This window comes from Seriola dumerili, unplaced genomic scaffold (assembly GCF_002260705.1).
Source record: "Seriola dumerili isolate Sdu_G_001 unplaced genomic scaffold, Sdu_1.0 BDQW01001001.1, whole genome shotgun sequence".
Lineage (NCBI taxonomy): Eukaryota > Metazoa > Chordata > Actinopteri > Carangiformes > Carangidae > Seriola > Seriola dumerili.
This window is the reverse complement of record NW_019175256.1, coordinates 180,434-199,186: the sequence shown is the minus strand read 5'-3', so window position 1 is coordinate 199,186 and position 18,753 is coordinate 180,434. Positions and strand designations below refer to the sequence as shown.

The 18,753-nt window shown below is 45.8% G+C and overlaps 2 protein-coding genes across 2 annotated transcripts in view; one reads left to right on the top strand and one right to left on the bottom strand.

Moving 5' to 3' along the window:
- Positions 1 to 1,042: 1,042 nt before the first annotated feature.
- Positions 1,043 to 10,276, bottom strand: LOC111237583 (wiskott-Aldrich syndrome protein family member 3-like). The gene is made up of 11 exons (XM_022766728.1): positions 10,193 to 10,276; positions 6,135 to 6,284; positions 5,896 to 6,030; positions 3,633 to 3,786; positions 3,298 to 3,415; positions 3,092 to 3,136; positions 2,880 to 3,004; positions 2,413 to 2,697; positions 2,198 to 2,331; positions 1,912 to 2,127; positions 1,043 to 1,756 (listed from the first exon to the last, which is right to left on the bottom strand). Exons 2-11 carry the CDS (start codon positions 6,265 to 6,267, stop codon positions 1,593 to 1,595), a joined length of 1,509 nt encoding a protein of 502 aa, XP_022622449.1. The 5' UTR covers positions 6,268 to 6,284; positions 10,193 to 10,276; the 3' UTR covers positions 1,043 to 1,592.
- A 3,593-nt stretch (positions 10,277 to 13,869) lies between these two features.
- LOC111237582 (NLR family CARD domain-containing protein 3-like) overlaps positions 13,870 to 18,753 on the top strand; it is an 11,644-nt gene continuing 6,760 nt past the window's right edge. The window contains exons 1-3 of the mRNA XM_022766727.1: positions 13,870 to 14,143; positions 15,036 to 16,875; positions 17,776 to 17,949. Of these exons, the coding sequence (XP_022622448.1) occupies positions 13,870 to 14,143; positions 15,036 to 16,875; positions 17,776 to 17,949 (2,288 nt within the window). The remainder of the gene's footprint in view (positions 14,144 to 15,035; positions 16,876 to 17,775; positions 17,950 to 18,753) is intronic.

Sequence of the window (18,753 nt, the reverse complement as noted above, 5' to 3'; positions counted from 1 at the left end):
AGGTATCTTAAACCTTGAGGTCAAGTTTCACAATGAAACACTAACAACAAATAATTATTAATAATAAATGATTCTTCCAACTAAGATGTTAGAAATAATGTATAATAATATAATGATAAATAATCACATGTAAACATACCTGATAAAATAAAGGACATGATGTCAGTGAAGCTCTAAACTGTTTCTCTACAAATTAAAAGCTTTTTGTCTTTTTTTTAAATAATGCAGTTAAATCATGATCAAAAAAAAAAATCAAACTGATGAATAAAATCAGATCATAAAGAAACATAGTGCACAGCTGATTTTGTCAATAAAGTTTTCTCTTTTGAAGACACTTTCACAGTTTGTTATTTTTTCCATCAACATGCAAATCACAGCAGAGAACACAGCACAGATCAATAAATCTCTACAACCAATCACAGATGGTACAGGACAGGAAGTACACGCCCCCTCATTTTATGTTTTTTCTGATGACAGAGGGCGCCGTCCACTGCATGATGTCATCATTACATCATACGAGTCTCATGCTGCACAATAACATGTAAGAAGAACAAAATGCATCATGGGACGCCAGCAGGTCTGTTAGTGACGTAAATGAAAAAAATCAAAAATCAAAAAGAATAAAAAAGCAGCATGAGACGTTGTCAGTCTGAATATCTTCTCTGGTTACCGTAGCAACTAACGAATCAGTTGCTGAAAGCAGCCGTTAAAAAGAGGAAACACGTGGATGTTCACAGCTACGAAACACTGTCGGTCAAACACGTTGAGTTGAAGGAAAATATTTACAACAGAGTCAAATCAATCAAATATTTCAATAATTCAACACAAATATCAAAAATACTAAAGACAAACTTATGGAAACAAGAATATAAAACAATAATATAAAACTGATGAAATATTTCAATCAGATATTTTTAGACTTTTTAAGATCATGTGACTTTTTCCTGTTTAAATAAATAAATAAATAAATAAAATCAACAGTTTTCATCTCAACATGTTTAAAAATATTAAAAATTCAGAGAAAATAAAAATAACAGCCGTGTCTGGAGTCCGTCCTTCAGGAGAACCAGGAGAACCAGGAGAACCAGGACCATAATGACCCCGTTAACGTCTCTTCGTTAGTTGGACCTGAGTCTGATTCTTCATTTGAATCAGCTTCCTGTCACTGCCCCCTACAGGCCACAGAGACCATCACATCCTGATCCTTCAGTCTTAGCATGCTCAGTTAGTCCTGGGGGGGCGCCACAGGAAACTCATATAAAGGTTGTATAGACCTCGTCCTTTATGTGCCGCTGTGAACACACACACACACACACACACACACACACACACACACACACACACACACACACACACACTCTGAATCCTGGATCAGGATCTTACTCTAGTCCAGAGGACAGACATGTTGGCACTCAGGCTCCACCTCCAGCAGGTTGAACATAATGAGGTAAGTGACAACTGATCATATTTATTAATGATGATAATAATGTTTTGAAGTGTGTGTTTGTTTGTTTTTCAGACTTTAAAAACTGGTTGTCTCCTCCGTTGGTTTCCGGTCTGGCTTTGGGACTGATCCAGATCAGACCTCCTCCTCAGTCAGACCACTCCTGGTCCTCGGGTTCAGACTCCTCCTCCGATTCGCTGTACTCCACGGCGATGCGCCGCGACAGGATGGTGGCGACATCATTTCCTGTGGGCTCCCGTTTCTTGGCCTCCTCCTGCTCACGCTGCTCCTGGACCTTCCTCAGCTGGATTCCTGTAGACCAGGACCAGGACCAAAGACCAGAACCTCAACCACACATCAGACCACAGGACACTATGTGACACTGGTTCTGTGAGCCCTGATGACATCACAGAGACCTGATGACCTCACACAGACAAAGCTAACACAGCACGTTGCTAACAGCTGACCTCTGCGTATGGCAGCCAGCAGGTCGCTGCGGGCGTCGTTCATCGGCACGTTTGGTCCGCCGGGTGGCTTCCTGCCATCCATTGTCGGGGGCAACGGGGGAGCGGCAGCAGCCGACGGTGGGGCCTGGCCTCCAGCCCGGGAGGGGGAGGGCACATAGTTAGCTGGGGGAGGTGGGGGAGGGGAGGGGCTGTAGGGGCGAGAGAGGGCGGAGCCACCTGGAGACACAAAGGAAGTTTAATTAGTTTTTTCATCTGGATCCAAAAAAACAACAACAACTACTGTTACCTTGGTTACCAGGGGTGGGTGCAGGGTGCAGCGGTGTTGCCATGGCAGCAGTGTGGGTGGAGCTGAATCCCATCTGTCCCGCTGATGGCATGACAGGGGGGGGCGGGGGAGGGGCTGGGGGGATCTGGTGGTCACTGAGGAGAGAAAGAGGTCAGAGGTCAAACATGCGTCACACTGACATGGTGGAAAACCTGCCAACATGTGTGCGTGTGTACTTGGCCTCCTTGGTGGCGTTGGTGCGTGCTGTGTTCTGATTGGCCGAGCCGGTGTGTGGCGGCGGGTGGTGGTGATGGTGTGGTTGGTTACGGCCCAGGGAGTGCTGACGGGTGGTCGTTGCGGAAACTGCAGAGGACCCAGGGGCAGGTCGGAGAGCGCGGTCCAACGACTGAGTCTGACCGGTCCCTGTGGTCGCTGCGGTGACATGATCCTTCCCATCATGCCCCTGGGCATCATGTAGGTGGGGGCTGGCAGGGAAGGAGGGGTCGTCTGACATCCCTGACCTGGACGGAGGTGGGTGGAGCTAATTAGACTACAGGCCACATTACTTCTACAGGTGACGGAGTTCCACCTCCATCACAAGTGGAGGGAAACTAGATTTGACTCACATTTGGATGGACCCTGAGAGGAGACTGTTTTCTTTTACACTGACGGGGTGGAACAGGAAATAGAGGTGTGTATTTACCTGTCAGGTGACATGGAGCCGTCAGACGTGTGGTAAGGTGATGGTGTCACTCGAGCGTCTGGGCGGAGCTCCTTGTCGTATGCCATCAGGTTCCACTCCTGCCGCCTGTTACGAGCTTTCCGAACCTTCACAGGAAGAAGAACAACTTGTCAAAATAAAACTGCAGAACATTGAACACAGTGAAGATTTCTAACAAAATAAAAGACTCTGACCTTCTTCACCTCCCTTCCTGAAGATTCCTCCACATGTTTCTGCTCCTGCACATGAATGAGGGATTCAGTTAGAGAGAGAGACAAAGAGAGAGACAGACAGAGAGAGAGACAGAAAGAGAGACAGACAGAGAGACAGACAGACACAGAGACAGACAGACAGAGAGACAGAAAGACAGAGAGACAGACAGACAGAAAGGGAAATTAACCTTGTGTCGTCTCTTCTCTTTGCGTTTGTTCTCTGTCGCCTGCAGCATCTTCTCCTTCCACAGGTTGAAGAAATACGATGGGTCGGTGTAGAACTTCAGACCGTCCTTCTTATCATCCCTACACACACACACACACACACACACACACACACACACACACACACACACACACACACACACACACACACAAAGCCTGGTTAAACCTGAAGATACCAGTCCCTGTTGTTTTTGAATGAGCTAAGCTAACAGTGCTAACAGTGGTTCAGTAGACCACTAGGTGAGATGTAGCAGTGTAGTTCAGTCTACAGACTCTGGGTGGGGGAGTCCAGTCTGACCTGTAGGGGGTCAGGATGTTGAGGGGTGGGGGTTTGTCGCAGCGTTGGTACATCTCCAGCACCGGGTTGAGGATGGAGCTCCGGGACACCACCTGCTGGTCCTGGATGGTGCTGCTCCTGAAAGCCTTCCTCATGTTGATGTCCTGCAGAGACACTGCAGCACAGACACACTGTCACTGCTTCATGACGACAGGTCACATCCAATCACTAATGCTTCATGAACACAAACAACTCAGGTTCTGTTTGGATGTTCACAATCTGTAATGGACGAATGGTCCAGACTTCTGACCCCCAGAAAACCTGCAGGACCCGGTCTGGTGCTCCCAGACAAGAACTTGATACCAGTGCCGTGATGGCCGACCACTGCAGGGTCCTGCAGGGCACATGACTACAGAGAGTCACAGCAGTGATGACCTCAGGTCAGAGAGGAGATCTCTGGTGTGATCAGATAAATCTTGGACAGACGATTATTGATTATATACAGAGTGTTAGGGATCTGGTCTGGACTGTTCTGTTCTGGTCTGGTTTGGTCTGACCTGTTCTGGTCTGGTCTGACCTATTCTGATCTGGTCTGGTCTGGTCTGGTCTGGTCTGGTCTGATCTGATCTGATCTGCTCTGACCTGTTCTGTTCTGGTCTGGTCTGACCAGTTCTGGTCTGGTCTGGTCTGGTCTGGTCTGATCTGATCTGCTCTGACCTGTTCTGTTCTGGTCTGGTCTGACCAGTTCTGGTCTGGTCTGGTCTGGTCTGGTCTGGTCTGATCTGATCTGCTCTGACCTGTTCTGTTCTGGTCTGGTCTGACCAGTTCTGGTCTGGTCTGGTCTGGCCTGATCTGATCTGCTCTGACCTGTTCTGTTCTGGTCTGGTCTGACCAGTTCTGGTCTGGTCTGGTCTGGTCTGGTCTGATCTGATCTGATCTGACCTGTTCTGTTCTGGTCTGGTCTGACCAGTTCTGGTCTGGTCTGGTCTGGTCTGGTCTGATCTGATCTGCTCTGACCTGTTCTGTTCTGGTCTGGTCTGACCAGTTCTGGTGTGGTCTGGTCTGGTCTGGTCTGGTGTGGTGTGGTGTGGTGTGGTGTGGTCTGTTCTGGTGTGGTGTGGTGTGGTCTGGTTTGGTCTGGTGTGGTGTGGTTTGGTCTGGTCTGGTCTGGTTTGGTTTGGTTTGGTTTGGTTTGGTTTGGTTTGGTCTGGTCTGGTCTGGTCTGGTTTGGTCTGGTTTGGTTTGGTCGGGTTTGGTCTGGTTTGGTCTGGTTTGGTTTGGTCTGGTTTGGTCCGGTCTGGTCTGGTTTGGTCTGGTGTGGTCTGGTCTGGTTTGGTCTGGTGTGGTCTGGTCTGGTTTGGTCTGGTGTGGTCTGGTCTGGTTTGGTCTGGTGTGGTCTGGTCTGGTTTGGTCTGGTGTGGTCTGGTCTGGTTTGGTCTGGTGTGGTCTGGTCTGGTTTGGTCTGGTGTGGTCTGGTCTGGTTTGGTCTGGTGTGGTCTGGTCTGGTTTGGTCTGGTTTGGTTTGGTCTGGTCTGGTCTGGTCTGGTCTGGTGTGGTGTGGTCTGGTGTGGTGTGGTGTGGTGTGGTGTGGTGTGGTCTGGTTTGGTCTGGTCTGGTCCGGTCCGGTGTGGTTTGGTCTGGTTTGGTCCGGTCTGGTCTGGTTTGGTCTGGTGTGGTCTGGTCTGGTCTGGTCTGGGCTGGTCTGGTCTGGTTTGGTTTGGTCTGGGCTGGTCTGGTCTGGTTTGGTTTGGTCTGGGCTGGTCTGGTCTGGTTTGGTTTGGTCTGGGCTGGTCTGGTCTGGTTTGGTTTGGTCTGGGCTGGTCTGGTCTGGTTTGGTTTGGTCTGGGCTGGTCTGGTCTGGTTTGGTTTGGTCTGGGCTGGTCTGGTCTGGTTTGGTTTGGTCTGGGCTGGTCTGGTCTGGTTTGGTTTGGTCTGGGCTGGTCTGGTCTGGTTTGGTTTGGTCTGGGCTGGTCTGGTCTGGTTTGGTTTGGTCTGGGCTGGTCTGGTCTGGTTTGGTTTGGTCTGGGCTGGTCTGGTCTGGTTTGGTTTGGTCTGGGCTGGTCTGGTCTGGTTTGGTTTGGTCTGGGCTGGTCTGGTCTGGTTTGGTTTGGTCTGGGCTGGTCTGGTCTGGTTTGGTTTGGTCTGGGCTGGTCTGGTCTGGTTTGGTTTGGTCTGGGCTGGTCTGGTCTGGTTTGGTTTGGTCTGGGCTGGTCTGGTCTGGTTTGGTTTGGTCTGGTCTGGTCCGGTCCGGTCCGGTCTGGTCCGGTCTGGTCCCTGGACCCACCCTCCTCCACGGTGGAGTCCAGCTGTGTGACCTTCACTGCCAGCAGGTCGACTCTCTCCTGCAGGCTGTTCATCCTCAGGTAGAAACTGTTTGCCTCCGTGAACAGCTCGCCAAAGATGTCCTCCGCGTGACGACCTGCAGACCGCCAACAACAACAACAGCGTTGTCTTAGCAACAGTGACACAGCGGATTGGTGAGGTCATAGAACCAGGGTCACACTGATAACCACCAGTACTCACTGAGTCCTCCCAGCTGTTTGATGACAGCAGCCAGGGTGCTGTTGGTGACACACTCCAGCTCACTGGCGACCCCATCAGGCAGAGTGCCACGACACAGATACCTAGGTTCAATGATCCGCTTCACCAACGGCATGGCTCACCTGGGGACACCTGGAGACAGAGACACACTTTGTCTGTGTAACATCTCAGGTGTGCTCACTTAAGTTTGACCTCCGCGTGAATTAGTTCAGATCTCTCTCTCAGATTAAATCGAAGGCAACTGGACTTGTATTTGTCTGTGGAAGACGTTTCGCCTCTTATCCAAGCGGCTTCATCAGTTCATCATGTATTGGTCTCTCTAGTCCGCACTAGTCTGACCAAGAAAATGGAGAAGGACCCAGGTATTTAACCTCTTGTGGGTGGGTCCACCAAAGTACCTGTGAAAGTACTGGTTTCACCTGACCATTGTTGTGGTCTCATGTGGACGACCGTCGTTAGGGGTCAGGTGACCCTGTTGTTGTCCCCTGTGAACGACAGTCGTTAGGGTCAGGTGAGCCCCTGGTGGATGACGATCGTTGAGAGTCGTCTGAGGTTATGTTGTTGACCCTCCTGGGTACCGATGAAAGGGCGACATTGTAGATGGGGGATAGATGGTGTCGCAGACCCCCTCCCCTGTTTAGCGATGGCCTCTCCACTTTTACATAGATGGCTTCCTTGACTCCCCTTTCAAACCATCTGTCCTCCCTGTCCAAGATTTTGACATTGCTGTCTTCAAAGGAGTGTGCCTTTTCCTTTAGGTGGGAGTAGACAGCTGAGACAGGGCCTGAAGAGTTTGCCCTCCTGTGTTGGGCCATACGTTTGTTTAAAGGTTGTTTAGTTTCCCCAATATATAGGTCATTGCAATCCTCACTGCATTTGACCGCATATATCAGGTTGCTTTTCTGATTGTGTGGTGTTTTGTCTTTGGGGTGTACCAGTTTCTGCCTGAGTGTGTTACTGGGTTTGAAACATACAGGGATTTGATGTTTGTTAAAAATCCTCCGGAGTTTCTCTGAGACCCCAGACACGTATGGAATGACTATATTTCTGCGTTTATCTTGCATTTTCTCAGCATCCTCCATGTTGGTATTCTTTCTGGAGCGTGTTGTTCAGATCATCTGAATGAACTCTGTAACTAGAAATTATGAAAAGGGTAAATATTGTACATGTCAGTCCTGTAATGCTGCAGTTCCTCTCACATCCACCAGGTGCTGCTAAGATCACAACGACAACTAGAAACTTCTGCATTTTCTGATTGTGTGTGATTGGTTCAATCTGCTGCTTTTGAGTGATGCTGAATAAGGGATGTTATCTCCATTAAAACAAGGGACTTGAACATGTAAGAGAAAATAACAGGTATAAAAGTATTAGTATTAGTCACAGTAAACACTGATTTCTCACCACATGGTGGCGCCATCACACCAAATTGTGACTATGTGAAGCATTGCATCATGGGCCACCCATCTGTTAAATTTCATGTCTATAGCCTGAACAGTTTTTGAGATATTAAGGATTTTATGTACTCCTTAAAGAGGAATCTGAACAGGATTTGAACAAGCGCTTCATTCATTCCTATGGGAAAGAACTGCATATAAAATTCATATAAAATGAACTGTACATAGTTGCCATAAGAAAAATACAAGCAGCAGAATACAGTCCTGAAGAAGCTGCACAATTTGCTAGTTTCACTGTTTCAATCACACTAAAACAGCAGAGTAGCACCGAAAAACGTGCAGAAGAAAAACAATAATAAGAATAAAGACTTGGAGCAATCACACTAATGAGGAAAAAATCTCTGCAAGTTCAGCTCTCAACACATTCACTGAGATTCTTCTTCTGCTGCTGCTGCTGCTGCTGCTGCTGCTGGACTCGAGACTGTTCATCAGAGGTCATGTGATTGTTACAGATGATGTGATTGGAGGATTTCTTTGCCTTGATTGTCCACTGAAGTATAGAATCATGTGTAAGTACACATCTGTGTGTGCGTGTGTGTGTGCGCGCGCACTGGAGTCTCAGAGGGAATTGCCATGGCAACACAGTCAGCCTTTTACATCACGCCCTGCTGCCCACAGAACAGACCACGGTTACTGTTGCTAGGAGGCGGAGTGGGAGGGCCTACATCACATTATGTAATGTTACTACAGACAGGAAGTGAGTGACAGTGTAATCAGATTACCAATTCAGTCACTGGTCAGACTGGTCACTGGTCACTGGTCAGACTGGTGATATGTGGTAAATTAACTGTATTATGAAGATTAATGAGATTATAAATGATATGAAAACATTGTGGAACACTGATCCAATGAGCAACAACATCAAACTCTCTCTTTCCTTCTGAGAGATGGAGGGAAACTTCCTCACCTGACCAGCAGGTGGTATTTACTGATTCAGATCAGACGATCACAGACCAGTGTCAGTTCAACTGTCCTGTAGGTCCTCACCTGGATCCAGACTGGTGACATCACACTGGTGCTGTTGTTGTTAGTGTTAGAAACATACGTGTGTGTGTGTGTGTGTGTGTGTGTGTGTGTGTGTGGTTGTTTCAGCTGTTTTGTTGGATTGTTGATGAGCATGTTAATGAAATCACAGACATTGATTATTAGGGTTCTAACCCCGAAGGTTAATAATAAACCTTCGGGGTTAGAACCCTAATTACTTGTCTTCTGCCGTGAGCTGGAATGAGTGACACATGTCGCGCGACGTGCTCTAAAAAAAAAAAGAATTACAATTAAACTATGAAAGCCTTTCTGGATAATTGTTTTGCTAATTTGCATAATTTGAAAAACAGTAAAATGAGTAGAACTTTATGAATTTTGAGATTAGAAACACCAGCCTTGGGAGATGAAAAAAACATCAACAGAAATATCTTCACAAAAGGCGGGGCTTAACTAATATTGGCCATAACTCATTAACCATTTGTTCCATCATCATAAAGCTTGGTAGATATCTTCAGGTTGTCGTGGGGAGTAGGCCTACCAAGCATTAATTAGCTAAAATTCAGCTGCTTCTCTTAGTGGAGCACAAAACGGTTAGAATCCACAAATTGCCGCTTGCGGCTATAATTGATTATTGATTATTGGCTGGTGGAGGTGACAGCTGCTGCTCTCTAGAGGATGAACCTTCACATGTTCATTGTCCATGTTATTCCTTGATCAGCTGACTGTTCACAGTGAAACATTCACACTCCTCTGATCTTCCTCCTTCACCTCAGTTTATAAGCTGCCTAACGAATGGTAACCATGGAAACCAGTCCTCCTACATGCTGTGTGCATGTTGAGACACTCGCACAGAAACACACTGATCCTGCTGTCCTTGTGGGGACTCGACACTTTCTCAACCTTGGGCTCCGGGGCCCTCGTGAGGACTGTAGTCCAGACACCAACAGGACTGGAGCTCCTGATACACCGGCTGTAGCTACTCAGCTGTGTTCTCTATCAAACCACTGCTGTTACCATGGGAACCACAGGCCCTAAATCAAGCAGGGGTGAAATCCATTTCTGTGTCCAGACATCAGATACACAGAGTGGACCGAGTCCATGACTGAGAACTGGATCAGTCTGGATCAGGGTCTGACCACGGTCACCAGATGCTTTTCAGACACATGACGTCATATTTCACAGGTGACATGAGGTCACTGGTGTAAACTCCGCCCTCACACAGGTAATCCGATGATATGCCCCCCACACACACACACACACATTCACTTACACATGCTGCTCCATCGTACTCTGCAGAAATGACTACATGACATAATGCGGCCAGACTGCTTCATATGGGGGGGGGGGGGGGGGGGGCAGGCCTGCACACCTGTAACTCGATCGATCTTTCGATCAGCTGATCAGTCGATCTGTCTCCATCAGGTTCTGACCGCTGATGATGACATCACCGGGACCGGATGACTGACAGGTCGCTGATCAGTTTCTGTTTGAGTGAAGCGGGAGAGAGACCGTCACGGCCCACCGATCGATCACAGCGCTAATTTGTCAGTAACACGCCAGCCAGAAATCAATAAGAGCCAATAACCGATCGACGAGACTCACCGCGGGCTGAGGAGATTCCGGTCCGGTGAACGGTTCGTTCTGCTGAGGCTCCTCCGTCACAGAGCGGCGGGCAGCGGACTCATCCTCCGACCCTCTGACCGGGAATGGATGCGGAGAGAGAGACAGAGGAGGGAGCCAGGCTCACTCTCCCCCCGTCGACTCATCGGAGCACCTCGGCTTCTGTCGGGAAACTTCGGCTGCTCAGTGTTTGTGAATTCATGCTGCTGTCATGTGAACGACCCAGACACAGTTGACAGACTTGTTTTCTACGGAAGCGGGTTAGGGCCACATGTGAATGTTTTGTTACAGTTCTGACTTTTCTAAAAAAAACAAAAAAACAACCTATTTTTCCACATTAGGGCCACGTGATTATTATTTTTTTGACTCCCGCTCTGATATATTTTATACAAACTTCAACGAACAGTCCGTGTCACATTTAGACGACACACAACACTGATGTCCCGTGTCATCTCTCTGTGATTGGCTGACAAGAGACTGCACCACTGGGGGGCGCTATGGTAATAAAACAAGTATTGCTCAATACAAACAGCTTCTACTCTGATCCTGCAGGAAACATGGCACCGCTTTTATAACATCCAGCTGTAAACAGCTTGTTGATTTAAACAAGTTATAATTTTAAATGTGAGGAGCTTAAAATCACTTATATCTGCAAAACTGTAAAGGCTACAGAAATGATGAAATTCTTCACAGGGTCAACAATCAGTGTGCTAGCGCCACCATGTGGCCAGTTGTTTTTCTCGAATACTTTTATACCTATTTTTTTATGTCGCTTTTTCTTTGTTTTCATGTTGTCCATCTGTCTCATTCTCATGGACACGATATCTCTGTAAGGCCTTGAAGCAACTTCTTCAAATTTGCCACAAATGTTCATTTGAACTCAAGGATAAACTGATTAGATTTTAGTGGCTAAAGGACAAAGGTCAAAGGTCAAGGTCAGTGTGACCTCACAAAACACTTTTTAGCCATTACTCAAGACTTCAAACAACATTTATGACAAACTTTAACACCAATGGTTAATATTTTATATGATTGTGGATAAACAGGATTGACCTGAAACTCGTCTGAGTGGAGGAGGGATACGACCATGAGGAGGTGATTCTAGTTTCATAAATGTTCATGTCACTTGCTTTGACCATGATAACGCATCAGTCACCAGCAGCGACACAACATGTGTAATCAGTCCACACATACCTCCACCCTGACACATGAAGCCGAGTGGAGTTTAATTAGAGTTGGTAAAGTTAAAGTAACAGGATGTGGGAACTTGACTGGTCTCCATAGCAGCAGTGGTCATGACCACACACTGGTTTACTTTCAACCAGCCATCTTCTCCTTCTGTATGAGGAAATGTGACATTGTGGGTCCTGTCTCTTAAAGTGTAGATGTGTTCATCATCAGCATCACTCTTCAGCTCCTCGTCCTGCTTGTCGGATCATTAAGACTCCACAGGTTCAACCATCACTAAGAGGTCAGCTCCTGTTTTTGTGAGTGTTCAACACTTTTCTACCTCTGCTCCACAGCTGACTGTGTCAGGGAGGGGTCGACCTCAACCTTGTTAACCTTCAGTCTGATGAGATCAGGTCACACTGTGAGAGAATCTGTCTTGACTTCATGTAAATCACTAATATAATGTCACACTTCATTAGAAAACATCAGTCTACAGCTAGCAGCTCTGAGAGGCTGTACTTGAGCTAAATGCTAAAATGTTAGCATGCCGTGTACACTGTGTACTAACTGGCATAGTGTGTGTTGTCTCAAATCAAACACAGCTGTTGTGCACTTATCAGAAATGATGATCACAACATGTGACCACAATCATCTCTCACCGAACTTCTTCTTTGTGCACAAGTTAAAAATGAGTGTTTTACTGTCCCATGTGTCTGTTACATCCAACATGGAGACATTGGGCACTACACTCTGCACAGATGTCTCCACCTTCCTCTGCCGCCATTTTCACAAGTTTGAAAATACGTTAGTGGGAGCTCACACTCCACTTCTGAACTATCTGTCTTAGTTCAGTGTGTTAGCATGCTAACATTAGCTAACTAGCAGTAAACACAGTGTCCCACTGAGGCTGATTGGTTCTGCAGGTGTTTTGTCATGAACCAGTTCTAATGTTGACCTGATGGTGGCGCTGCAGGAAAGGTCAGTTTGATTCATCGTCTGGGAACATGAATGTTTGTATTAATTCACATCATTTTAAATCATCTTCTCAGATTTTGAATCGATTCACAAATGATTTTTGTGATAATAATAATAATAATAATAATAATGATAATAATTTAAACTAATTGAACAACAAAGTCCACACTCTAAAGTAAAACCTAAATAATATTTGGATTTAATATTTTAATAATCGCTTTTACCAGATTAAGTGTTGAGTGATACTTGGTGCTCATCACCAGAGACAAGACCAGACAACCAGCACACACCTGTACCCCACCCACCACCACCACCATAAAAGAAGGCTATAAAATGTATTCTGGGTAAATATTAGACTTTAATGTTCAGTCTGATGTCAAACCAACAACTGATCATCAGTTAATACACAACCACAAGAGGACGGCCCACTAAAACACACACACACACACACACACACACACACACACACAACACACAGCACACCAGCACACACACACACACACACACACACTCACACACACCACAAACTGATGAAACATAAAACTGGAATGTGTGAACATACAAACAAAAAGCAGCTCATTAGTGACACTTCACCATTAGAGACAGGAGCTCCAGATCCTGGTCTAGAGAAGAATCTGTAGCACTGGCCCGGATCTGGCCTGTTGGTTGGGACCACTTTGTTAATGAACATCATCTGCACAGCAGTAATGAGATAAACATGTAAAATCATGTACCATGGAAACAAGACAGGACCCAGAGCAGAACCCTGTGGTACACCACACAGCTGAGGTGCAGATGAGGAGACATGGTTACCAATGGCAACCAGTGGCAACTGAAACAGCCCAATAACAGAAGTGGGAGGAGCTGACCCAGAGAGGACGCTGTAGTCCGTGGTGAGAAACACAGTTAAGGTCCAAAAATTTAATGATAACACCATCCACTGATGGTGTTATGCTAGTGCTAGTTAGCAGAGACATGCTCTGTCAGTAGACCAGGAGTCATATGACACTCTAGTCTTCAGACCTGAGCAGAAGAAGCACTGAGGCTGGATCTACTGCAGCCAGGAACACATCCTGTTTGTTCACACAGTCATGTGTTCTGTAGACTGTAAATAAAGATGGACGTCACCTCTGTGACATCACCCACAGGTTTCTGAAGCTCAGAGTGAGCTGCTCTACTGTCGTCATCTTGGCAGTGTCTGAGAAGCTACAGAGACCAAAACAGTTTTTGTACCATGTTGTAAACATTTTAACATGAGAGTCTATGGGGACTGACTCACTGTTGGAGCCAGACTCTAGTGGTCATTAGAGGAACTGCATCTTCTGGTTCTTCATGTTGATGCTTCATGTTTCAGCCCTGGTTCTGTATGAAGACTCTCCTGAAGTTAAACAGGTCTTTATGAATGAACATAGCTGATGTCTGTTGGGCTTTATTGTGACTCAGTGTCAGCTGATGTCAGGTGCATCACTCTCTTCAGGTTGACTGTTTTTCCTGATTTTAACAGGGGGGGCGTGATGACATCACAGGTCCTGTTACACACCCTGGAAAATTTGAGAAAAGATGAATTCCAGAAATTCAAATGGCATCTGCAGCAGGGCGACAGCTCCAAGGGATACCGCTCCATCCCAGAGGGCAGGCTGGAGGAGGCGGAGATGTGGAGGACAGTGGATCTGATGGAGCAGACCTACACAGGTCCTAAAGCTGTGGAGGTGACCAGGAAGATTTTAAAGAAGATCAACAGGAATGATCTGGTGCTGCGTTTGTCTGACGCCAGGTCGGCACCAGAAGGTCAGTTCATCCAGTAGATCTGCCGTTTGAATCTTTATTCTCAATTTAAATTCACATGGAAAAACTAAACCACAGGGGCAGGTCTCGTTTGATAAGACAGAGTCCTGGGACCAGTTCCACAGAGACTAGTCAGACTGGTCTGTAGTGCTGGTCCAGATCAATCTGATGTTAATCAGAAAAATAAAGACTGACTCATTTTAAGACAGAAACATCAGACACCTTACCCCCAGGCTAACTCAGGTCCAAGACCAATGTTACCATGGTAACAATCAATGACACCTGTGCTGATCAGCAGCACCAAACAACAAGAAACAGGAAAACATGACTCAAACTGTGGTTTGTTAACATTGTTATGGAGCTAAGAGAAGAGAAAGAGTTTTTCTTTTTAATTCTTGGTCAGTTATTGGTGAAGTATTTCATGTCGATTGATCAGCTGTGTGAGTGTCAGATGCTCTGACTATCTGCTGAACACTGTGCTGATGTTTCCATGACAACAACAGGAGGATGAAAGCGCGCTGCACTTCTTTAATGTAATTTTAAAGAGTTTTTTGTCTGCTGAGACGATACAGGTGAGATGTTCACAGGTATCACAAGCACTAATGGCAGCAAACAAACAGTCTCCATGGAAACTGTAGAATTTTACCGCTGTAAAAACTCTTTCACTGCTTTAAATACCTTAAGGTTTTTCCTTAACTAGGAAACCTTTTAAGAGACGCTGTGCAACACCCTTAAATACCTCCCTCAGCTAATGAGAAATTCAACCTTAAGTGTCAGACTTAAACTTAAGGCGTTTTGAACCTTTAGGGACAAAATTCCATGTTTACAGTTGAGAAAATGCAGACTAATACTTCCTGTCTCTCTCAGTGTTTGACTCTGTTGTTGATGGTTCCAGTTCCAGAGCCTCGGATCATCACGTATTACCAAGCCAAGCTCCAGTCAAATCTCCATGACAGCTTCATGTGTGCGAGAGAGGGCTGGGCTCAGAAGAAGGATGAGCAGCGTCTGATCGATATCTACACGGAGCTGTGGGTGACGCCCGGTGGCGACGTACACATCAACACTCAGCACGAGGTCAGACTGATCGAGAAAGCTGGAAAACAAACGGAGACAGAGAAACCGATTAAACCGATTGACATGTTCAAACACCCCTCTGGAAAATACAGACCCATACGAACTGTGCTGACCAACGGGATCGCAGGAATTGGAAAAACATTCTTTGTGCAAAAGTTTTTGTTGGATTGGGCTGAAAAAAGACCCAATGAAGATGTGCATCTGATTTTTCCATTCACCTTCCGTCACCTGAACTCACTGAAGGGGAAAGTGTGCAGTTTAGCAGAGCTCATTCATAAATGTATCCCAGCAACCAAACACATCAGTGACGACGCTCTTACCTACATCTTTACAAACATGGAGGCGTCAGGAAACACCAACTATGACAAGAGTGAATTCAAGCTTCTGTTTATTTTGGACGGACTGGACGAGAGCCGCCTTCAGCTGGACTGCTCGACCAATGAGAAGCAAGTTGGAGACTTTGATGTGACGCAGTCGATGTCTTTGGACGTTCTGATGACGAACCTAATCAAGGGAAATCTGCTTCCCTCTGCTCGCCTCTGGATAACCACACGACCTGCAGCAGCCAATCAGATACATTCTGATTTTGTTGACGTAGTGACAGAGGTCAGAGGGTTCACTGACCCACAGAAGGAGGAGTACTTCAGGAAGAGGTTCAGAGATGAGGAGCAGGCCAGAAGCATCATCTCCCACATCAAGACATCACATAGCCTCCACATCATGTGCCACATCCCAGTCTTCTGCTGGTTCACTGCTACAGTTCTGGAGGACATGTTGAAGACCAGAGAGGGAGGAGAGCTGCCCAAGACCCTGACTGAGATGTACACATTGTTCCTGGTGTTTCATATTGATCAGACAACAAAGAAGTATGGAAAGAAAATGAAGTACATTGAATCGTTGGCAAAACTGGCTTTTCAGCAGCTGGAAGAAGGCAAAATCATCTTCTATGAAGATGATCTGAAAGAGAGTGGCATTGACGTCAGTGGAGCCTCGAAGTACTCTGGTGTGTTCACAGAGATCTTTAAAGAAGAGCGAGGGAGGAAAGATGAGGACAAGATATTCAGCTTTGTCCATCTGAGCGTTCAGGAGCACCTGGCAGCTGTTTACGTGAGGATGTGTCTCATTAAACACAACAGGAATGTGATGTCTGAGCCACGAACAACTTCTCAACGTCTTTGGACGACTTTCACTCGACTACCTGCGGCAGAGGTCCACAGGATCGCTATTGACAAGGCCTTACAGAGTCCAAATGGACACCTGGACCTGTTCCTCCGTTTCCTCCTGGGTCTCTCACAAGAACCCAGTCAGAAACTCCTTCCAGAGCTGCTCAAAAACAAGAGAAGCCGCTCAGAGACCAATCAGGAAACAGTCCAGTACATCAAGAGGAAGATAAATAAGAATCTGTCTCCAGAGAAAAGCATCAACCTGTTCTACTGTCTGAATGAACTGAATGATCGTTCCCTAGTGGAGGAGATCCAACAGTCCCTGAGATCAGGACGTTTCTCCACTGATAAACTGTCTCCTGCTCAATGGTCAGCTCTGGTCTTCATCTTACTGTCCTCAGAAGAAGATCTGGATGTGTTTGACCTGAAGAAATACTCTGCTTCAGAGGAGGCTCTTCTGAGGTTGCTGCCAGTGGTCAAAGCTTTAAAAAAAGCTCTGTAGGTGATCTGATATTTACTGACTAACTAAACTTAACTAAAGACATGTGCAGCTAATAGGTGTAGGACTAATTCAGCTGATGGATTTGTTAATCTAATTGAAAAATCTATCAAATTGTGAATCCAATAAACTACGGTAGATGCTGTAATGCTCTAATATCCCTAGTATCTAATGTAACATCACAGCAGTGTTTCCGCTTTCAGTTGAACTTGCAACAGAATGCATGAAGAGAAATTCCTCTCGTATTAAACTCAGTGATCCCAAGAACAAAAATGTCCAGTTGTTCAGTATTTGACCAGAGAGAAACACTGGATATTTCTTTCAGTGTCCTTTAGTGTGTCATGACAAAGACAAATGTCCTTACCCCATCTCCTCCCCACTGGAGTCCCCCAAGGTTTGGTACTGGGACCCCTCCTCTTTCTCATATACACCACCTCCTTGGGTCCAATTATCCACTCAAGCATTCTCATATCACCGCTATGCAGATGATACCCAGCTGTACCAAAAGGGTTAACACCCCTTTGTTTACAAATAAACTGGAAAAATCAGTCAAATTATCATAATCCATAATAATACTAATGGTTGTCAAAGTTTACTTTTGATCCCAAATGCCCAGTCCAGTCAAAGTCCAAAGAAAATGTCCAAACTCAGAAATTTAAGGGACAGATCATGCAAATGGTATAATTGAATATAAACAAAATGACAGTCAAATATGACAAAAACATATAATTAGCTGCTAACTCTTTAACATATCACAGGTAAACTAGTTTTTCTCCTGTAGCAGACAGTTGAGCTGCAACAGTCAGAAGTGTCGACATAGAAACTATGTCGTCACATCATTTAGCCGTCACTTCAACCATCAATGATTAAAGTCCCTGTTGTCACTAACTCTCCTTCAGGCTGAGTGGTTGTAACCTCTCAGAGAGAAGCTGTGAAGCTCTGTCCTCAGTCCTCAGCTCCCGGTCCTCCAGTCTGAAAGACCTGGATCTTAGTAACAACAACCTGCAGGACTCAGGAGTTGACCAGCTGTCTGCTGGACTGGAGAGTCCAAACTGTAGACTGGAATCTCTCAGGTGAGGAATGATCACATTTATAATGTTATAGTGTCACATCCCTCTTCAGACTCTGCTTTGACAGCGTAACTTCCAAATATGCTGTAAAATAAACAATAAAATCTACATTAAATATAAAGAGATATTTTCACATACTTACTGTCATTTTCAGACTGAGCTGCTGTAACCTCTCAGAGAGAAGCTGTGAAGCTCTGTCCTCAGTCCTCAGCTCCCACTCCTCCAGTCTGAAAGACCTGGACCTGAGTAACAACGACCTCCAGGACTCAGGAGTGAAGCTGCTGTCTGTTGGACTGGAGAGTCCACACTGCGGACTGGAGAGTCTCAGGTGAGCCAGAGGTCACACATTGCAATCTGAAAGTCATTGTTTCACATCTCTTCTCAGACTCTGAAAGCATGTACAATGCCCATTCATTCATTCTATAACTACTTAACATCTGTTTAATCTTGTTTTTGTCACTGCAGCACTTCTTTAAAATGGTGTTTATGTTTCTGACCTGATTTTACCTTGATTTGATTTATTTAAACATTAGTTTTGTTGTTTTTAAATGATATTTTAATGTCGTCTTCATGTTGTATTTTAATGTATGTTCATGCCTCTGTGAAGCTCTTTGAACTGAGTGAATGTCTGCACAGGGTTGAAAATTATATATATATATAAATATATATATATATATATATATAAATGAGTTAATGAATGAATTTGTGTTGTCTGCAGGATGTCAGGATGTCTGATCACAGAGGAAGGCTGTGCTTATCTGGCCTCAGCTCTGAGCTCTAACCCCTCCCACCTGAGAGAGCTGGACC